This window comes from Mobula hypostoma, chromosome 6 (assembly GCF_963921235.1).
Source record: "Mobula hypostoma chromosome 6, sMobHyp1.1, whole genome shotgun sequence".
In the NCBI taxonomy this organism is placed as follows: domain Eukaryota; kingdom Metazoa; phylum Chordata; class Chondrichthyes; order Myliobatiformes; family Myliobatidae; genus Mobula; species Mobula hypostoma.
In genome coordinates, this window is record NC_086102.1 from 151,601,117 (window position 1) to 151,619,207 (window position 18,091).

An 18,091-nucleotide genomic window follows, 5' to 3' on the forward strand; every position below is an offset into this window, starting at 1 on the left:
AAGGTGGAAAAAATACTAATTTAATATTCACATATTTTGACAGCAACTTAAAGAACAGAAGTCATCAGCAGGAACTAAAGGAAATGAGGTAAAATTTTCTAATTTTTTGATATTAGGTAAGTTTCACTTAAGCAGTCAGATAAGTGGAACAGCATTTTTGTAAAGCATCAACTAGATACAAAGCCAAGAAAGTTAAATATTTCAGTGAAGTTCTGTACAAAAACTGTGATTTTTACTATGGCAGATAGTAAATTATATTATTGTCTAGTTACAAAGTGACCAATAACGTCAGATATAACTGAGTTTCAGATAAGACGTTAATACTGGGGCCAAGTCAATCTTCTCAAGTACTCTAGATGTAAATACTGCCAAGAATTTATTTTGAGTAGCAGGGGAATTTTCTGGTATCCTGTATTTATTGTTCAATCAATATTACAAAAACTAAGTTACAAGGTCATAATGAATTTACTTTTTTGTTGGGGGGGATGACCAATAAGTAAATTGGTTGCCACATTCCCAACTTCACGACAAAGCATTTCAAAGTAATTGCTTTGACATGTCCAAAAGTCATTGAAGGTGACATAAAAGTATTTTTTTTAATCTTGTTTCAAAAACTATGGCATTAAAAGATCTTTCACTACTCCAAGCTGCTGCGGTTCTTTGTTTTGACCATAAGACTATATGATATGGGAGCAGAATTAGGCCACTTAGCCCATCGAGTCTGCTCCGCCATTTCATCTTGGCTGATCCATTTTCTCTCTCAGCCCCAATCTCCTGCCTTCTCCCCATATCCCTTCATGCGATGACTAATCAACAATCTATTAACCTCTGCCTTAAATATACCCAATGACTTGGCCCCCACAGCTGCCTGTGACAAAGAGTTCCACAGGTTCACCGTTCTCTGGCTAAAAATATTCCTCCTCATCTCCTTTCTAAAAGGACCCCCTCTATTCTGAGGCTGTGTCCTCTGGTCATAGACTCCCCTGCATAGGAAACATCCTCTCCACATTTACCTTATCGAGGCTTTTCAACATTAGATAGCTTTCAATAAGGTCACCCTTCATTCTTCTGAATTCCAGTTAGTGCAGGCCCAGTGCCATCAAATGCATTTCATGTGACAAGCCATTCAATCCTGGAATCATTTTCATGAACTTCCTTTGAACCATCGCCACTGTCAGCACATCCTTTCTTAGATAAGGGGCCCAAAACTGCTGACAATACTCCAAGTGAGGCCCCACCAGTGCTTTATAATGCCACAACATTACATCCTTGCTTTGATATTCTCATCTTCTTGAATGGAATGCTAACATCACATTTGCCTTCCTCACCACAGACTCAACTTGCAAATTAACCTTTAATGAATCCTCCACAAGGATTTCCAAGTCCCTTTGCATGTCAGATTTTGAATTTTCTCTCTATTTAGAAAATAGTTTACCCTTTTATTTCTTCTACCAAAGTGCATGACCATACACTCCTGACACTGTATTCTATCTACCACCTCTTTGCCCATTCTCCTACTCTATCTAAGTCCTTCTGTAGCCTCTCTACATCCTCAAAACTACCTGCTGCTCCATCTATCTTCATATTGTCCATAAACTTGGCCATCAATTCTGTCATCCAAGTCATAGATATATAACATTAAAAAGAAGCAGTCCCAACATAGATCCCTGTGGAACACTACTAGTCAATGGCAGCCAACCAGTAAAGACTCCTTTTACTCCCATTCTTTGCCTCTTACCAATCCACACTAGAATCTTTCCAGTAATACCATGGGCTCTTAACTTGTTAATCAGCCTCATGTGTGGAACCTTGCTGAAAATCCAAGTGCACAATTTAGATTTTATAAGGACTGTTGATGCATTTAATTAATACTTCATAATCTCATTTGTCTTCATAAATATTGCTTCATTTTGATTCAGGTATTTCTAATACTTCCTAATACTGCTTTAAAACAGATATGATTTCAAAGTTAAATGGAAACTGGTTTTAGTACTTTCTTAGGAGTTAATCTAGGCTCTTTTAAACAATCACATTTATCTAGTATAGATACTTCTCCAATTCATTACCTAATAAACAATTTTCCTTATTAATCCGTTTATTAAAGTAAATTCAACAATAGGCTTCTTTTGCTTCTTCTGAAGGTACAAATTTGTTTGTCATCTTCTTTAAATCTTGTCACCATCTCTTGAATTGACAGGGTCCTCTCATTGTCACAGAGGAGCTCCATTCAATAAATTTTGAAACACAGTTTAGTCATCAAGATTTAATTATAGATTTAGAGGTAAGTTGATTCAAGCTTCTATCAGTGGACGCCATGAATAACATTATATTATTTTGCTATTGTGGAATATTGGCTTTTAAACAAAGAGTTAAATGTGAAGGGCCCACATTTTACTAGCTTGTTTTGCTCATCCATGAAGTCAGTTAGAAAGAATTATTCATGAAACAAATCAGTAAATCTTCAGATCTTCTTCATATAAACATGATTTTGTTTACGACCATACAGTCCTAGTTAACATACAATGATAACATGTATCATTTGAAATCTATTTATGTATTCTCACCTTCTACTGATTCTGACTGGCACTTTTTTTAGCTCCCTCTATGTAATCGAAACATCTTTATCTGCATTGTAAATCTACAACTCTGTTACTGCTGAACAGCAACTAATTCTTTTTTCTGCAAATGTTATCTTATTTCCCAAGTAGTATGCCTTCCATAAGAAATTCTGCAGAAGTCTGTATTAACTCAACAGCACTGTGTGCATAAGTAAAGGAATAATACATTTATACAAAACACTGGTGAGCATACAGATGTAGTATTAGTTCACTGGCTACATGCGGCAGAATAGAATTGATATTAAATTTGTAGAAAGGAAGATTCAATGTAAATTCACCAGAATTATAGTAGAAATGGGAAACAGTACTTACTGGGGGGACAAATTCTTCACCCCCACCTCTTTTCTGGCAAAAACAGTTGAAATGCATATTTGGCTTCACACATATAGTGCTTTGTTCTCAATGTCTATAACTTTCAGGTTTTAGGAGATGTGCAAAACACTTGCAACACACAGATGAGGATTTCATCAATGTTCAAAGTTCTAATCTTGAGGATATCAGTAAGGCTGAACTAGATTTTGATGTGCAGTAGCATCTATGTGTGATATTGCTACTGGACTTTATCAAGGGAATCCAGTTCCATAGGAAACTTGTTTAGGAAGCTACATTAAAGTAGGTTATTTTAAACTTTCATTGGGGTGAAGAGCTGCAAGAATGCTCCTTCAGACTTCACAAAGTAATCTAATCTTTTCCCCACTTTGCGATTTTAGTTCCCAATGCCCTCTCCTGCCCGGAATCCCTTTATTTCATAATGAACCTCAAATGACTGTGACTGTTATCTTGAGTCTCCAGCAGCAGTTTGTGACTGTGCACTGTCATACTCCCAGCCACTGAATTTAACATTATTCCCGCTGTAGCCCCAATAATTCGATAGTAATGAAAATGGAATCTAGTGATCAAGCAGTAAACTGTGGTGATTTCCCCAGCAATCCCATTCCCAGTTTTTGTTCCAAGATAATAACAGGAATCAGGACAATTTTGAGTGCAGCAAAATTCAATGATTTAATAGAGTTTCTAAAATTACTCATTATCATGTGATGCTGAAGGCAAGATGATTTCCCTATTCTGGGAATTTGGCTATTAGGAATCCTAATTTTAAATACAAAGGCAATAAAGATACATCATCAAGGAGCATTTTCTGCAGCTTTATTTTAAAATCGAGTTAATAAATAAAATAATATCTCAGAAAAAATTATGAGCACAAATGCCAGCGTGTCAAAGCTTTTTAGTTTGTATCCACTTTTTCCAGATTATCATTTATTTAAAACCAAAAGAAACAGGAGCAGAATTAGGTCTTTTCGCCCGTTACGTCCGCTCCGCCATTTCATCATGGCTGATACAGTTTTCCTCTCAGCCCCAATTTCCTGCCTTCTCCCCGTATCCCTTTATGTCCTGAGAAATCAAGAATCTTTCCTCTAATACCATGGACACATAACTTGTTAAGCAGCCTCACGTGAAGTACCTTATCAAAGGCCTTCTGAAAATTCAAGTACACATCAACAAATTTTCCTTTGTCTATCCTGCTTGTTATTTCTTCAAAGAATTCCAACAGATTTGTCAGGTAAGATTTTCCCTTGAAGAAACCATGCTGACTACAGCCTATTTTATCATGTGTCTCCGAGTTCCCTGAGATCTCATCCTTAATAATTGATTCCAACATCCTCCCAACCACTGAGGTCAGGCTAAATGGCCTATAATTTCCTTTCTTCTGCCTCTCTCCCTTCTTGAAGAGTGACATTTGCAATTTTCCAGTCTTCCAGAGTAGTGCTTCTTGAAAGATCATTACTAATGCTTCCACAATCTCTTCAGCCACCTCTTTCAGAACTCTGGGGTATACACCATCTGATCCAGGTGACTTGTATACGTTCAGACCTTTGAAGAACCTTCCGTCTAGCAATGGTAACTTCACACACTTCATGAACCCTAACACCTGGAATTTCCACCATACTGCTAGTGCCTTCCACAGTGAAGACTGATGTGAACCGAGTTAGGGAACTGGAGCTGGAGCTGGAAGAACTTAAGATCATTCGTGAGGCAGAGGCAGAAATAAACAGGAGTTACAGGGAGATAGTCACCCTTAAAAGTCAGGAGATAGGTAGCTGGGTGACTGTCAGGAAAGGGAAGGGGAGTAGACAATGAGCAGAGCACCCCTGTGGCCGTTCCCATCAATAATAAGTATAAAGTTTTGGATACTGTTGGTGGGGATGACCAACCAGGGACAAGTTCCAGTGGTTGCCTCTCTGGCACCGAGACTCGACCGTCAGCTCAGAAGGGAACACGGGAAAAGAGAAGAGCAGTAGTGATAGGGGATTCGATAGTTAAGGGGACAGATAAGAGGTTCTGTGGAAGAGATCGAGAATCCCAGATGATCTGTTGCCTCCCTGGTGCCAAGGGCCGTGATATCTCGGATCGAGTTCTCGGTATTCTCAAGAGGAGGGTGAACAGCCAGATGTCGTCCACGTAGGGACCAATGACGTGGCTAGGAAGAAGAAGGAGGTCCTGCAAAGAGAACTTAGGGAGTTAGGTGCAAAGTTGAAGGACAGGACCTCCAGGGTTGCAATCTCAGGATTGCTACCCGTGCCACATGCTAGTGAGGCTAGAAATAGGAAGATAATGCAATTAAATACGTGGCTAAGGATTTGGTGCAGGAGGGAGGGCTTCATGTTTCTGGACAATTGGGCCTTGTTCCAGGGAAGGTGGGACCTGTTCCGACGGGACGGGTTGCACCTGAACTGGAGGGGGACTAACATCCCAGCGGGAAGGTTTGCTAGTGCTGCTCTGGGGGGTTTAAACTAGATTTGCAGGGCAAGGGGAACCAGAGTGTTAGAGCAGACAGTGAGGTAGAGGAGGATAAAGGTCATGCGAGAACTGCAAGTATAGCGCATGGAGTAAAGCCAGATCTAACATATAAAGAGGCTTTGAGGAAAGAGAAACAGAATAAAGGGTGTAAAGGTAGTAAGGTAGAAGGGCTAAAGTGCGTGTACTTCAATGCAAGAAGCATCAGGAACAAAGGTGATGAACTGAGAGCTTGGGTACATACATGGAATTATGTTGTAGTGGCTATTACAGAGACTTGGCTGGCACCAGGGCAGGAATAGATTCTCAATTTTCCTGGATTTCAGTGCTTTAAAAGGGATTGGGGGGGAAGGGGGGGAGGGGTGGCATTACTGGTCAGTGATACTATTACAGCTACAGAAAGGGTGGGTAATGCAGCAGGATCCTCTGTTGAGTCAGTATGGGTGGAAGTCAGGAACAGGAAGGGAGCAGTTACTCTATTAGGAGTATTCTATAGGCCCCCTGGTAGCAGCAGAGATACCGAGGAGCAGATTGGGAGACAGATTTTGGAAAGGTGCAAAAATAACAGGGTTGTTATCATGGGTGACTTTAACTTCCCTAATACTGATTGGCACCTGATTAGTTCCAAGGGTTTAGACGGGGCAGAGTTTGTTACGTGTGTCCAGGACAGATTCCTATCACAGTATGTTGACAGGCCGACTCGGGGGAATGCCATATTAGATCTAGTATTAGGTAACGAACTGGGTCAGGTCACAGATTTCTCAGTGGATGAGCATCTGCAGGATAATGACAACCGCTCTGTGGCCTTTAACATTATCAGGAAAAAGTATAGAATCAGAGAGGACAGGAAAGTTTTCAATTGGGGAAGGGCAAATTATGAGGCTATAAGGCTAGAACTTGCGGGTGTGAATTGGGATGATGTTCTTGCAGGGAAATGTACTATGGACATGTGGTCAATGTTTAGGGGTCTCTTTCAGGATATTAGGGATAAATTTGTCCCAGTGAGGAAGATAAAGAATGGTAAGGTGAAGGAACCATGGGTGACAAGTGAGGTGGAGAATCTAGTCAGGAGGAAGAAGGCAGCATACATGAGGTTTAGGAAGCAAGGATCAGATGAGTCTATTGAGGAATATAGGGTAGCAAGAAAGGAGCTTAAGAAGGGGCTGAGGAAAGCAAGAAGGGGGCATGAGAAGGCCTTGATGAGTAGGGTAAAGGAAAACCCTAAGGCATTCTTCAATTACGTGAAGAACAAAAGGATGACAGGAGTGAAGGTAGGACCGATTAGAGATAAAGATGGGAAGATGTGCCTGGAGGCTGTGGAAGCGAGCGAGGTCCTCAATGAATACTTCTCCGGTATTCACCAATGAGAGGGAATTTGATGAGATTGAGGACAATATGAGTGAGGTTGATGTTCTGGAGCATGTTGATATTAAGGGAGAGGAGGTGTTGGAGTTGTTAAAATACATTAGGACGGATAAGTCCCCAGGGCCTGACGGAATATTCCCCAGGCTGCTCCACGAGGTGAGGGAAGAGATTGCTGAGCCTCTGGCTAGGATTTTTATGTCCTTGTTGTCCACGGGAATCATACCAGAGGATTGGAGGGAGGCGAATGTTGTCCCCTTAATCAAAAAAGATAGTAGGGATAGTCCGGGTAATTATAGACCAGTGAGCCTTACATCTGTGGTGGGAAAGCTGTTGGAAAAGTCTCTGAGATAGGATCTATGGGCATTTAGAGAATCATGGTCTGATCAGGGACAGTCAGCATGGCTTTGTGAAAGGCAGATCGTGTCGAACAAGCCTGAGATAGTTCTTTGAGGAGGTGACCATGCACATAGATAAGGGTAGTGCAGTGGATGTGATCTACATGGATTTTAGTAAGGCATTTGACACAGTTCCACATGGTAGGCTTATTCAGAAAGTTAGAAGGCATGGGATCCAGGGAAGTTTGGCCAGGTGGATTCAGAATTGGCTTGCCTGCAGAAAGCAGAGGGTTGTGGTGGAGGGAGTACATTCGGATTGGAGCGTGGTGACTAGTGGTGTCCCACAAGGATTGCAGAGAGACATTGATAAGATGCAGAAGTGGGCTGAGAAGTGGCAGATCGAGTTCAACCCGGAGAAGTGTGAGGTGGTACACTTTGGAAGGACAAACTCCAAGGCAGAGTACAAAGTAAATGGCAGGATACTTGGAAGTGTGAAGGAGCAGAGGGATCTCGGGGTACACGTCCACAGATCCCTGAAAGTTGCCTCACTGGTGGATAGGGTAGTTAAGAAAGCTTATGGGGTGTTAGCTTTCATAAGTCGAGGGATGGAGTTTAAGAGTCACAATGTAATGATGCAGGTCTATAAAACTCTGGTTGGGCCACACTTGGAGTACTGTGTCCAGTTCTGGTCACCTCACTATAGGAAGGATGTGGAAGCATTGGAAAGGGTATAGAGGGGATTTACCAGGATGCTGCCTGGTTTAGAAAGTATGCATTATGATCAGAGATTAAGGGAGCTAGGGCTTTACTCTTTGGAGAGAAGGAGGATGAGAGGAGACATGATAGAGGTGTACAAGATAATAAGAGGAATAGATAGAGTGGATAGTCAGCGCCTCTTCCCCAGGGCACCACTGCTCAATACAAGGGGACATGGCTTTAAGGTAAGGGGTGGGAAGTTCAAGGGGGATATTAGAGGAAGGTTTTTTACTCAGAGTGGTTGGTGCGTGGAATGCACTGCCTGAGTCAGTGGTAAAGGCAGATACACTAGTGAAGTTTAAGAGACTACTGGACAGGTATATGGAGGAATTTAAGTTGGGGGCTTGTATGGGAGGCAGGGTTTGAGGGTCAGCACAACATTGTGGGCCGAAGGGCCTGTACTGTACTGTACTGTTCTATGTTCTATTTCACCTCTTTCCATGATTTGATTTCATTTTTTACCAACAGAGCAATGCCATCCCCTCTGCCTTCTTGCATGTTCTTTTGATACAATGTGTATCGTTGAACATTAAACTCCTAGCTATAATCTTCTTTTAGCCATAATTCAGTGATGCCTCCAACATCATACCTGCCAATCTGCAACTGTGCTGCAAGTTCATCTGCCTTATTCCATATACTGTGTGCATTCAAATATAACACCTTCAATTTTGTCCTCCTTTATGTTTCAACTCATCCTGTAGACTGCAATTTTGCCCTATCAACACCCTCTACTCACTGCACATTGCCTCTCTTTGAAAACCAACAACCTCATCTTCATCACTATTATCCGCCTTTCCTACAATACTTCTTGCCTTGAAATATATGCAGCTCAGGACACCGGTTGCACCATGCTCAACCATTTGATTCCTAACATTGTCTTACCAACATCTGCCTCCACACCTCTCCACCAACTGTTCTAGCACTCCGGTTCCTATCCCCTTACAACTCTAGTTTAAACCCCACCATACAGTATTAACAAACCTTCCTGAAAGGGTATTAGTCCCCTTCCCATTTAGGTGCAAACCTTTCCTTCCGTACAGGTCCCACGCTCCCTGGAAAAACCCCAATGATCCAAAAATTTTATGTACTCCCTCCTACACCAACTCCTTAGCCACGTATTAAACTGTATAATTTTCTTAGTTCTGGCCTCACTAGCACGTGGCACAGGTAGAAATCTTGAGATCACAACCCTGGAGGTCATGCCCTTTAACTTAGTTCCCTGAACTCCCTATGCAGAACTTCATCACTCATCTTACCCAAGCTTTTGGTACCTACATGGACCACTACTTCTGGCTTTTCACCCTCCCACTTAAGAATGCAGAGGTCTTGATCCGAGATATCCCAGACTCTGGCACCCAGGAGGCAACATACCATCTGGGAATCTCCTTGCCCACAGAATCTCCGGTCTGCTCCACTAACTAATGAATCCCCTATCACCACAGTGTGCCACCTCTTTCCTACTTCCCTTCTGAGTCACAGTTCCAGAGACCTGACCACTGTTAGATCATCTCCCCCAACAGTGTCCAAAGTGATATACCTGTTGTCAAGGGGGACAGTACTTCATCTGGTGAATGTATTTTTGCAACTTTATCAAGTTGCTGGATAATTTGATACTTAAACATTGCACATCATCAATGTCCAGCTATGATTATCCATCCTGTTCGACTTTTGTGTAGTATGTTTAAATGTATTTTATATCTACCATTATATTTCACAGCAGTAGTTAGTTTTATGTAGCAAATATGTTGACAGAGCAAATATTTTATTGATAAAGGAAAAGTTCAGTCATAGAAACTGCATACTTCTCATAAATTACATGACACTTCCGAGAACTGAATTAATGCTGGTATTTTTCTTTATTTTTAAACAACAGACCAGTTCTTTGCCTGTGGTGGTCATCTCGAATGTAAGCCAGCTGCCCAGTGGTTGGGCTTCTGTTATATGGTACAACATGTTAATGAATGATCCCAAGGTATGCTAATTATAAAGGACATTTTTGTTTTATTTTAAAGTCTGAAATTGAAATTGATTAATTTCTACCAAGGCACCTTGAAAACTGCAAACCTTTAACTTGTTTGGCATCACTTCACCTGTGAGTCGACTGGGGTGATATACTGCGTCCGGTGCTCCCGATGTGGCCTTTTATATATTGGTGAGACCCGACGCAGACTGGGAGACCGCTTTGCTGAACATCTACGCTCTGTCCGCCAGAGAAAGCAGGATCTCCCAGTGGCCACACATTTTAATTCCACATCCCATTCCCATTCTGACATGTCTATCCACGGCCTCCTCTACTGTAAAGATGAAGCCACACTCAGGTTGGAGGAACAACACCTTATATTCCTTCTGGGTAGCCTCCAACCTGATGGCATGAACATCGACTTCTCTAACTTCCGCTAAGGCCCCACCTCCCCCTCGTACCCCATCTGTTACTCATTTTTATGCACACATTCTTTCTCTCACTCTGTCCCTCTGAATATACCTCTTGCCCATCCTCTGGGTCACCCCCCCCCTTGTCTTTCTTCCTGGACCTCCTGTCCCATGATCCTCTCGTATCCCCTTTTGCCTATCACCTGTCCAGCTCTCAGCTCCATCCCTCCCCCTCCTGTCTTCTCCTATCATTTTGCATCTCCCCCTCCCCCTCCAGCTTTCAAATCCCTTACTCACTCTTCCTTCAGTTAGTCCTGACGAACGGTCTCGGCCTGAAACGTCGACTGCGCCTCTTCCTATAGATGCTGCTTGGCCTGCTGCGTTCACCAGCAACTTTGATGTATGTTGTTAACTTGTTTGGTAGGTGGTTGGGTGCAGGAGGCAGAAGGTTGGAGGCTCAGGTAAGGTTGTATTCAGATTAGAAAAGGCAATGTTGCAGAGCACTGACAGTCAGAGCATACTGGAAGCAGCAGAATGCACAAGCATAAGGATGCAACATCAAAAAGAGGAAGAAAAATGATAGGGTGAAATGTAGGCAAACAAGCAAGAAGAAATGGTGAAGACATGTTGGTTTAAGGAATTGAAATGATATGACAATTTGTTTTTATTTATTCATGTACATGAATGCATGAAGTGTGATAAATAAATATGGTGAATAATAGGCACAAACTGCCACACTGGAACATGATAAAGTAGAGATAACAGAAATATGGATCAGAAAGACAGAGGGCTAGGTCTTAAATATACCTTTCTTACAAAGTGCTCAGGAGGGAAATGGAAAGAAAGAAAAAAATTAAAGGAGAAGGGTAGTAGTACTGGCTAAATAAAATATTACCATGCTGGAGAAAGAGGGTATTACAGAGAGGTCAAAGACGACTCCGATTACAGCAATGCAAAAGTAGAAGTAACATTACTCTGCTGCATGGAATCGACTGCCTACAAGTGGGAGAGTGGCCCCCTCAACCCTGTCATCCCATCCCTACTGTGCTCTAAAATGTTGTATATTTAACATTTTAATAATGTTTTAAATATATTGTTTTATATTTTGTTTGAATAATTCATTATGGGTTATACATAAAATGGCATACCACGTCATGTGAGCGAGCTTTGCTTAGATGTTAAAACGAAGTATTCGTTTATCCTGGTCTTCCCCTGTTTTTCTTTTGATTAATCTTTGGAGTTACTAAAACATAACAGTGGTGATGAGGAAGTTTTAAATGACCCAAGACAACTGTCTACCTATGGAAGCACAGCAAGATATTTGAGTTTTAAACAAAGCAGTGCAGCACATGCTTTTTCAAGAAGACACATAAATGGTTGAACTTTTTTTTAAAAAAGCAGTAAAAAGATGAATTCACAGGTTCATAAACAGTGAGGACCAGGTAATAATGATAATACATTTTTTAAAAAACACAGACATGACTACCTACATTGGAAAGACAGATATGCACAAAAGATAACTGGCCTACTGTAAACCAAAAGAATTGAGCAGTATTTTGAAGCAACTGAAATAATCAATGAGAAGTACGTGCCCGTTTTGCTGAGTGCACTGGGTGGAAGAGCATACAGTTTGCTTAGAAGTTTGGCTGCTCCAATCATACCAGCCGAAATGAATTTTGCTGTTATTGTGAATGGAATGCAGGAACATTTGGAACCAAAACTATAACACTTCAGGTTTCATATGTAGAATCAAAAGGAAGGGGAGAACATTTCAGCATTTGTGGCTGAATTAAAGAAATTGCTGAGCATCCTCAGTTCAGTGATGGGCTTAAAGGTGCACTGAGAGATTGTTTAATTTGTGGAATCTTACACAAAAGCATTCAAAAATGGCTCCTAACTGAGTACAATTTACATTTAAAAGAGCAGTTGGAATCACTGTATCAAAAGAAACAACAGACAGAGACACAACTGAGTTGTAGACAGGAATGAAAGTGAGGATGAACAAAATTGAAGCATCTAAACAGAAACTTTCCTGGCTGAACAAATGGTGTTGCTATTATGACTTGGGCTCACATACACCAAACCAATGCAGGTTTAATTGTGAAACTTACAGAAAATGCAACAAAGTAGCACACATACAAAGAGCATGTTGGGCAGACAAAAATAAGTGGACTGTTACAGAGAAGAGAAGAAGTTAATAGTCAAGTTTCAGTCCCAAAAATAGCACTAATCTGTATGCTGTTGATGAAAACTCTGATAATGATGACAGTAACATAGGACTGAGTAGCCTTGAGACTTACTGGGTGAAAACAAACAATAGACGAGCGATATAGCTTACAGCAGAAGTGAATGCAAATTAATTAAAATGGAATTGGACACTGGCTTGGTTGTTTCAGTCATTCCACAAAATGAGTTTGGACGGTACTTCAGAGATATTGAACTAAAGCCTACAGATATCCAACTACATACTTATACTGGAGGAAAGATAACTCGTATGGGAATGACATCTGTAACAGTGAAATACAACAACCAACAAGCCATGTTGGATTTGTATGTGGTAAAATCAGGAGGATCAGCATTGGGGTCATGAATTGCTGAGAGGACTACAGTTTGATTGGAGATCCATCCACCATTTGTATGCCACACCCCATGCAATAGTCAATAGTCAACTGTAAACAAATTAAGAAAGGTACTAGAATTTAGAATATGCCACAGCAATGTTCGAAGATGGCATTGGAAAACTCAAACATATCAAGGATAATAAGATAATGCTAAGTGAAAATGCCAACACCCAAGATCTTCAAAGCACATCCAGTTCCGTATACCGTTCACGATAAAGTAGCCAGTGAGCTAGATCGCATGGAGGCTGAAGGAATTCTTTCCAAGGTGTGTGGATCCCATGAGCAACGTTGGTAGGCCCAGTAAACCAAGAAGAATGGGTCTGTCAGGATCTCTGGAGATTTTAAAGTCACAGTCAATCCAGTACTGAAAGTAGGTTAGTACCTTCTGTCCAGGATAGAGGATGTCTTTGCAAATCTTTCTGGAGGAAAACACTTCAGCAAAGTGGATTTAGCTGAGGCCTACCTACAGATGGAGATGAAAGAAGAATTCAAAGTGTGTCTCCCCTTAAACACCTTTATCACCATAATAAGATTATTTTTGGAGTAGCATCTGCACTCTGGCAGAAAGCTATGGATCAGGTGCTGCCAGGCTGCCCAGGCACTCAGTGTTACCTGGATAACATCATTTGTTATTGCCAAGGATGATGAGGAACATCTCCAAAATCTCAAGACAGTGTTAAAAAGATTAGATGCACCAGAGCAAGTTGCAACAAGTGTGAATTCTGTAAAGCAAGCATCACCTACTGTGATCATAACATTGACGTACAAGTATTACACAAGTGTGATGAAGAAATTCAAGCAGTGCCGGATGCCCCAAGGCCAAAGAATATGTTACAGTTGTCCTTTTTATGATTTGTCAATTACTGTAACAGGTTTCTGCCAAACCTGACTACTGTGCTCCACCCCTTGAACTCATTACTGTAGATCAGGAAGAAATGGCAATGGACAAAGTAGCGTGAGGTGGCTTTCCAAAAGGCAACGGGAATGGTGACATCACACACTGTACTCACTCATTAAGATTAACATTGTCCAGTGAAGCTTGCTTGCGATGCCTTGCCTTATGGAATTGGTGCAGTCATGTCACATGTTATGAGTGATGGAAGTGAACGCCCAATTGCCTTTGCATCACATTCCCTCACCAATAATTGACAGAGAGGCCTTGGATCTGGTTTGGGGTGTAAAATGTTTCAACCAGTACTTGTATGGAAGCAGGTTTACCCTCATGACTGACCATCAACCACTGGTATCCATTTTCGATCCACAGAAGGGTGTTCCACTGACAGCAGCAGCACGAATGCAGAGCCGGGCTCTGTTTCTTTTGAGAACACAATTGCAAGATTCAATTCGAGAGGATGACTAATCATGGAAATGCGGATGGATTGTCCCATATACCCTTGGAAAAGGAAATACTGAAAATTTTACAAAAAAGGACAGAACAGGATCACTCTCCTACCCAGTGGACATTGCACCTGATGCCATCTGGAGATGGCACATTGATCAGTTGAAGAGAGCAGAGTCAATTGTTAGTCAAGTCAATTCACTTTTATTGTGTGTGCCCAGAGTCAACTCCAGAGCTGTCTGAACCATTCCCAGCAGTCTCAGAGTCAACTCCTACAACCACCATGGAGGCCCCAAAATCTGAGATTGTTTCACAGCCACAAGTCTCATCTGCCAAGCAGAGTAACCCCTGTATATAACTTATAACTGTATATAAGTTGAGATGTATTCTCTGTTGAGTTGGAGTTTATAACTAAGCAGGGATGTACTGTATTTAACATTTTAGTAACATTTGTGTAACATTTGTAAATATATTGTTTGATTAAGCATTCTTGTTTGTTTATTACGGGTTATTTGTAAACATCCATGAATACCATATGTCATCATGCCACCACATCATAAGTGTGCACCTCACTTAAAAATAAAAACCAAGTATGTATTTATCCCAGTCTTCCCATGATTTTCTTTCAATTAATTTCTAGAGTTATCTAAACATAACACTCTTCCCCCAACCCACCCCCAAACCATCACTGTCTAAGATCTACAGATTCCCTTTCTTGACACTGGCACATATTCTTGCAAGTTTTAGGACTCTTTCTTCATGCTACATCAAGTGTCCTTTGGCTGCATAACAGCTCCAATGTCCCTGAGTGCCCAGGAAAAAATCTTAGCCTCTTTACTCTTTACCTTTGGCAGACTACAAACATTACTCCTGTATTCACCAACCTCTTAACTAATCGCTTGGTACTCTCACAATCGTTGCCTGGATGTTCCAATGTTAGATCTGTTCTCTCCTTATTGCCACATTCTGTTCTTTGTGTTCTGTGACCTGGGGCTTCCTCAGCTGGTGTTCCAGTGTATCTCCAAAGTTACTTTGCATGAAATTCTGTCAGTTGGGTTTGATAATGAACTGTATTAACAAACAAGAATGGCAAATGCTGGAAAAACCCTGCTATCATTTGCAAAGAAAGGAAGGTAGATTAAGTAATATTTGGGTGAGCACTGAACAAACATTTATATAATTCTAGCAGAGTGTTTAACAGGAAATATTATTCGGTCTTTTCTCTTGTTGCCGATGGAAGTGCTTTGTTTTCCTGTTTCTTGTGTCTGATTTCCAGTAAGTTTGTTATGTACTTTGCATTTTGCAGAATTTGACTTTGTTCACCAACCCTCCCACTGCCACTTGGAGTCAGCTCTCAGAGGTGCTAAGTTGGCAGTTCTCCTCTTACGTGGGGCGAGGTCTGAATCCTGACCAGCTCAATATGTTGGCAGAGAAACTGCTAGGTGGGTAAAAATAAATCAACTGCTGGATAAAGTTTTGCTGAATCTTATCCCAGATTTTCAATGTATAAATTCTGTTATTTTATGTTTAGCATCCCAGCATTTATTTGTCCTACATTTAATGCTTCATAATCACTTGCTGTGCACACATCAGGGAATAACAAAACCCATAAACCCATTGTCCAGTGGCAAAGTCTAATTTTGAATGCTCAGCTTCATTGAAAGGATGTGGACAGCGCCATCTGTTGGAGATGCAAGAGATTGCTGTTACGCCACTTTGGAGCGTACTACACTTAAAAATGAAATTACAGTGCTGTCAAGATCTGGAGAAGAAATTTTAACAAAACTCCAAGAATTTGTAATTGGGGTCATTGATGGTATGGAGAGGGTGGAGGAACATGGTGGGGGCAGAAGCCAAATGATATATTCGTGCAGGAATAACCATCCACCTGCTCAACGAAGTAAAATATAAATATCAATGTAAATTAGCTAATGAGAAATATGGAATATGAGTGATCCTTTATATTATTTTCTGATGAATTTATCTCCCAAAGAGACTGTTAAATTCCTCTTTTATCCTTCAAATACTTAAGTTATTAACAGGTTTCTGAACAGTTCCCATTACTTTTTATTTTTTAAATTTTATTTAGAAATACACTCAGTGGCCACTTTGTTACGTACATCTGTACACCTGCACATTAATGCAAATATCTAACCAGCCAATCATGTGACAGAAACACAATGAATAAAAGCAAGCAGACATGGTCAGGAGGTTCACTTGTTGAACTATCATCGCTGTTAATAAAAACTAAAATAATTGGGGCCAGAACACTTGAACTCTGATGACTCAAACGTATTTTATCTTCTTTGTACACAATAAGAACTGAACAGCCTCTGTCACCTGCACTGTTCTGAAACCCAGACAGAAAGCTACTATTTTTATACAGAACTGGCTTATCAGTTACAGATATTGACCATTTAGTATATTGGGTACTTTTGAATTCCTTATTTGCAAGATCAATCACCCTTCACAAAAATCGATAGTAACAACAAGCTGACAATCAATGTCACTTGGTAAGGCAACTGTCCCTTAGTTATTGTGTGTATTTTATATCATTCCATTATTCCTATCTCGACTGTCTCTGGCACCCCCTACTGTGTAAAAGGGAGCTATGTTCTTCTAGGTTGATTACATACTGTCGGGTTTCAGTGGAACTCAAGTGCAGACCAATGAATACTTTTTCACCAGGATTTATTAGGGAGCACAAAGGCAAGAGTCTTTCAAAAACAGAAGGCAGGCACGAATCCAAAATAGCAGGCAGAGGTCTTAACCAGGAAAGGCAGTCAGGCGAGGGCAGACAAGCCAGAGCACACAGGCAAAAATCAGGTCCAGGAACAGGCAAAATCCAAAACACAGAATCAGGCAAAATCGGTTGGCAGAAGTCACAATGACAGGCTAGAACAACACAGTCAGAACTGGGACGAACTGGCAGAGAATGCTAGCCAAGGTGGGGTTTAAATGGACAGGGTAATGAGTGAAAATTAGAAACAGGTGGGTGCAAATGAGGAGAGAAGCAGGTAATTGGAGGAAGTCCAAAAAGGAAAGGAGCTGGGCCAGAACCCACATGGCCAGGTGAAGGAAAACAGAAATTAAAGACTGTCATGATCCAGAGCTACCAGCAGAGGCCCTTCGACCCAGTGTTCAGGCCCGATCCTTAACAGTACTCCGCGCCCCCCCCCCCCCACGGGCATCTCCAGATGCCCTTCTTGCTGGTACAGGATGGCTCCTGTGAAAGTCCTTAATGAGAGAAGGATCCAGGATATCTCGAGTGGGAACCCAACACCCCTGTTCGGGGCCATAGCCCTCCCAATAAACGAGGTATTGCAGTCCACAACCCCTGCGTCGAACGTCCAGTAATCGGCCCACAGTGAAGGTCTCTGAGCCATCGATGAGACAGGGAGGGGGAGAGGGCTTGGGGTGGGACAGAGGGGGCTGCAGACAAAGGGCTTAATCCTTGAAACATGGAATGCAGGATGGATTCTGCGAAGGGTAGGGGGTAGTTTTAGACGTACCGCCGAAGGGCTGATCACCTTGGTGATGGGGAAAGGTGTAAATGTAGCGTGGCGCCAGCTTGCGGGAGTCCACCTTCAAGGGGATGTCACGCGAAGATAACCACACCTTCTGACCCTGGCGGTAACGGGGGCCTTGATGCGGTGACAGTCTGCTTGCTGCTTCATTCTGCCTGTAGATTGAAGCAGCGCCTTTCAAGCTCGTCTCCAGGTCCATGAACACCTCTGGACAAACACTTCGGCTGAGGGAACACCCACTTCCTCCTCCTGAGACGCGAATAAGGGAGGTTGATAGCCAAGACAGCACTGGAATGGTGATAAACCTGATGAAGCAGAAGGCAAAGAATTAATGGCGTACTCGACCCAGGGAAGTTGCTGACTC

At 41.7% G+C, this 18,091-nt stretch overlaps 1 protein-coding gene across 3 annotated transcripts in view; it reads left to right on the forward strand.

The window, feature by feature from the left end:
* The window catches only part of LOC134348501 (signal transducer and activator of transcription 4-like), a 237,459-nt gene that overhangs the window by 188,234 nt on the left and 31,134 nt on the right, over window positions 1–18,091 (forward strand). For all 3 annotated transcript variants that reach the window (XM_063051973.1, XM_063051974.1, XM_063051975.1), the window contains 4 exons: window positions 44–88; window positions 2,198–2,281; window positions 9,744–9,842; window positions 15,507–15,642. In XM_063051973.1, the coding sequence (XP_062908043.1) occupies window positions 44–88; window positions 2,198–2,281; window positions 9,744–9,842; window positions 15,507–15,642 (364 nt within the window). The remainder of the gene's footprint in view (window positions 1–43; window positions 89–2,197; window positions 2,282–9,743; window positions 9,843–15,506; window positions 15,643–18,091) is intronic.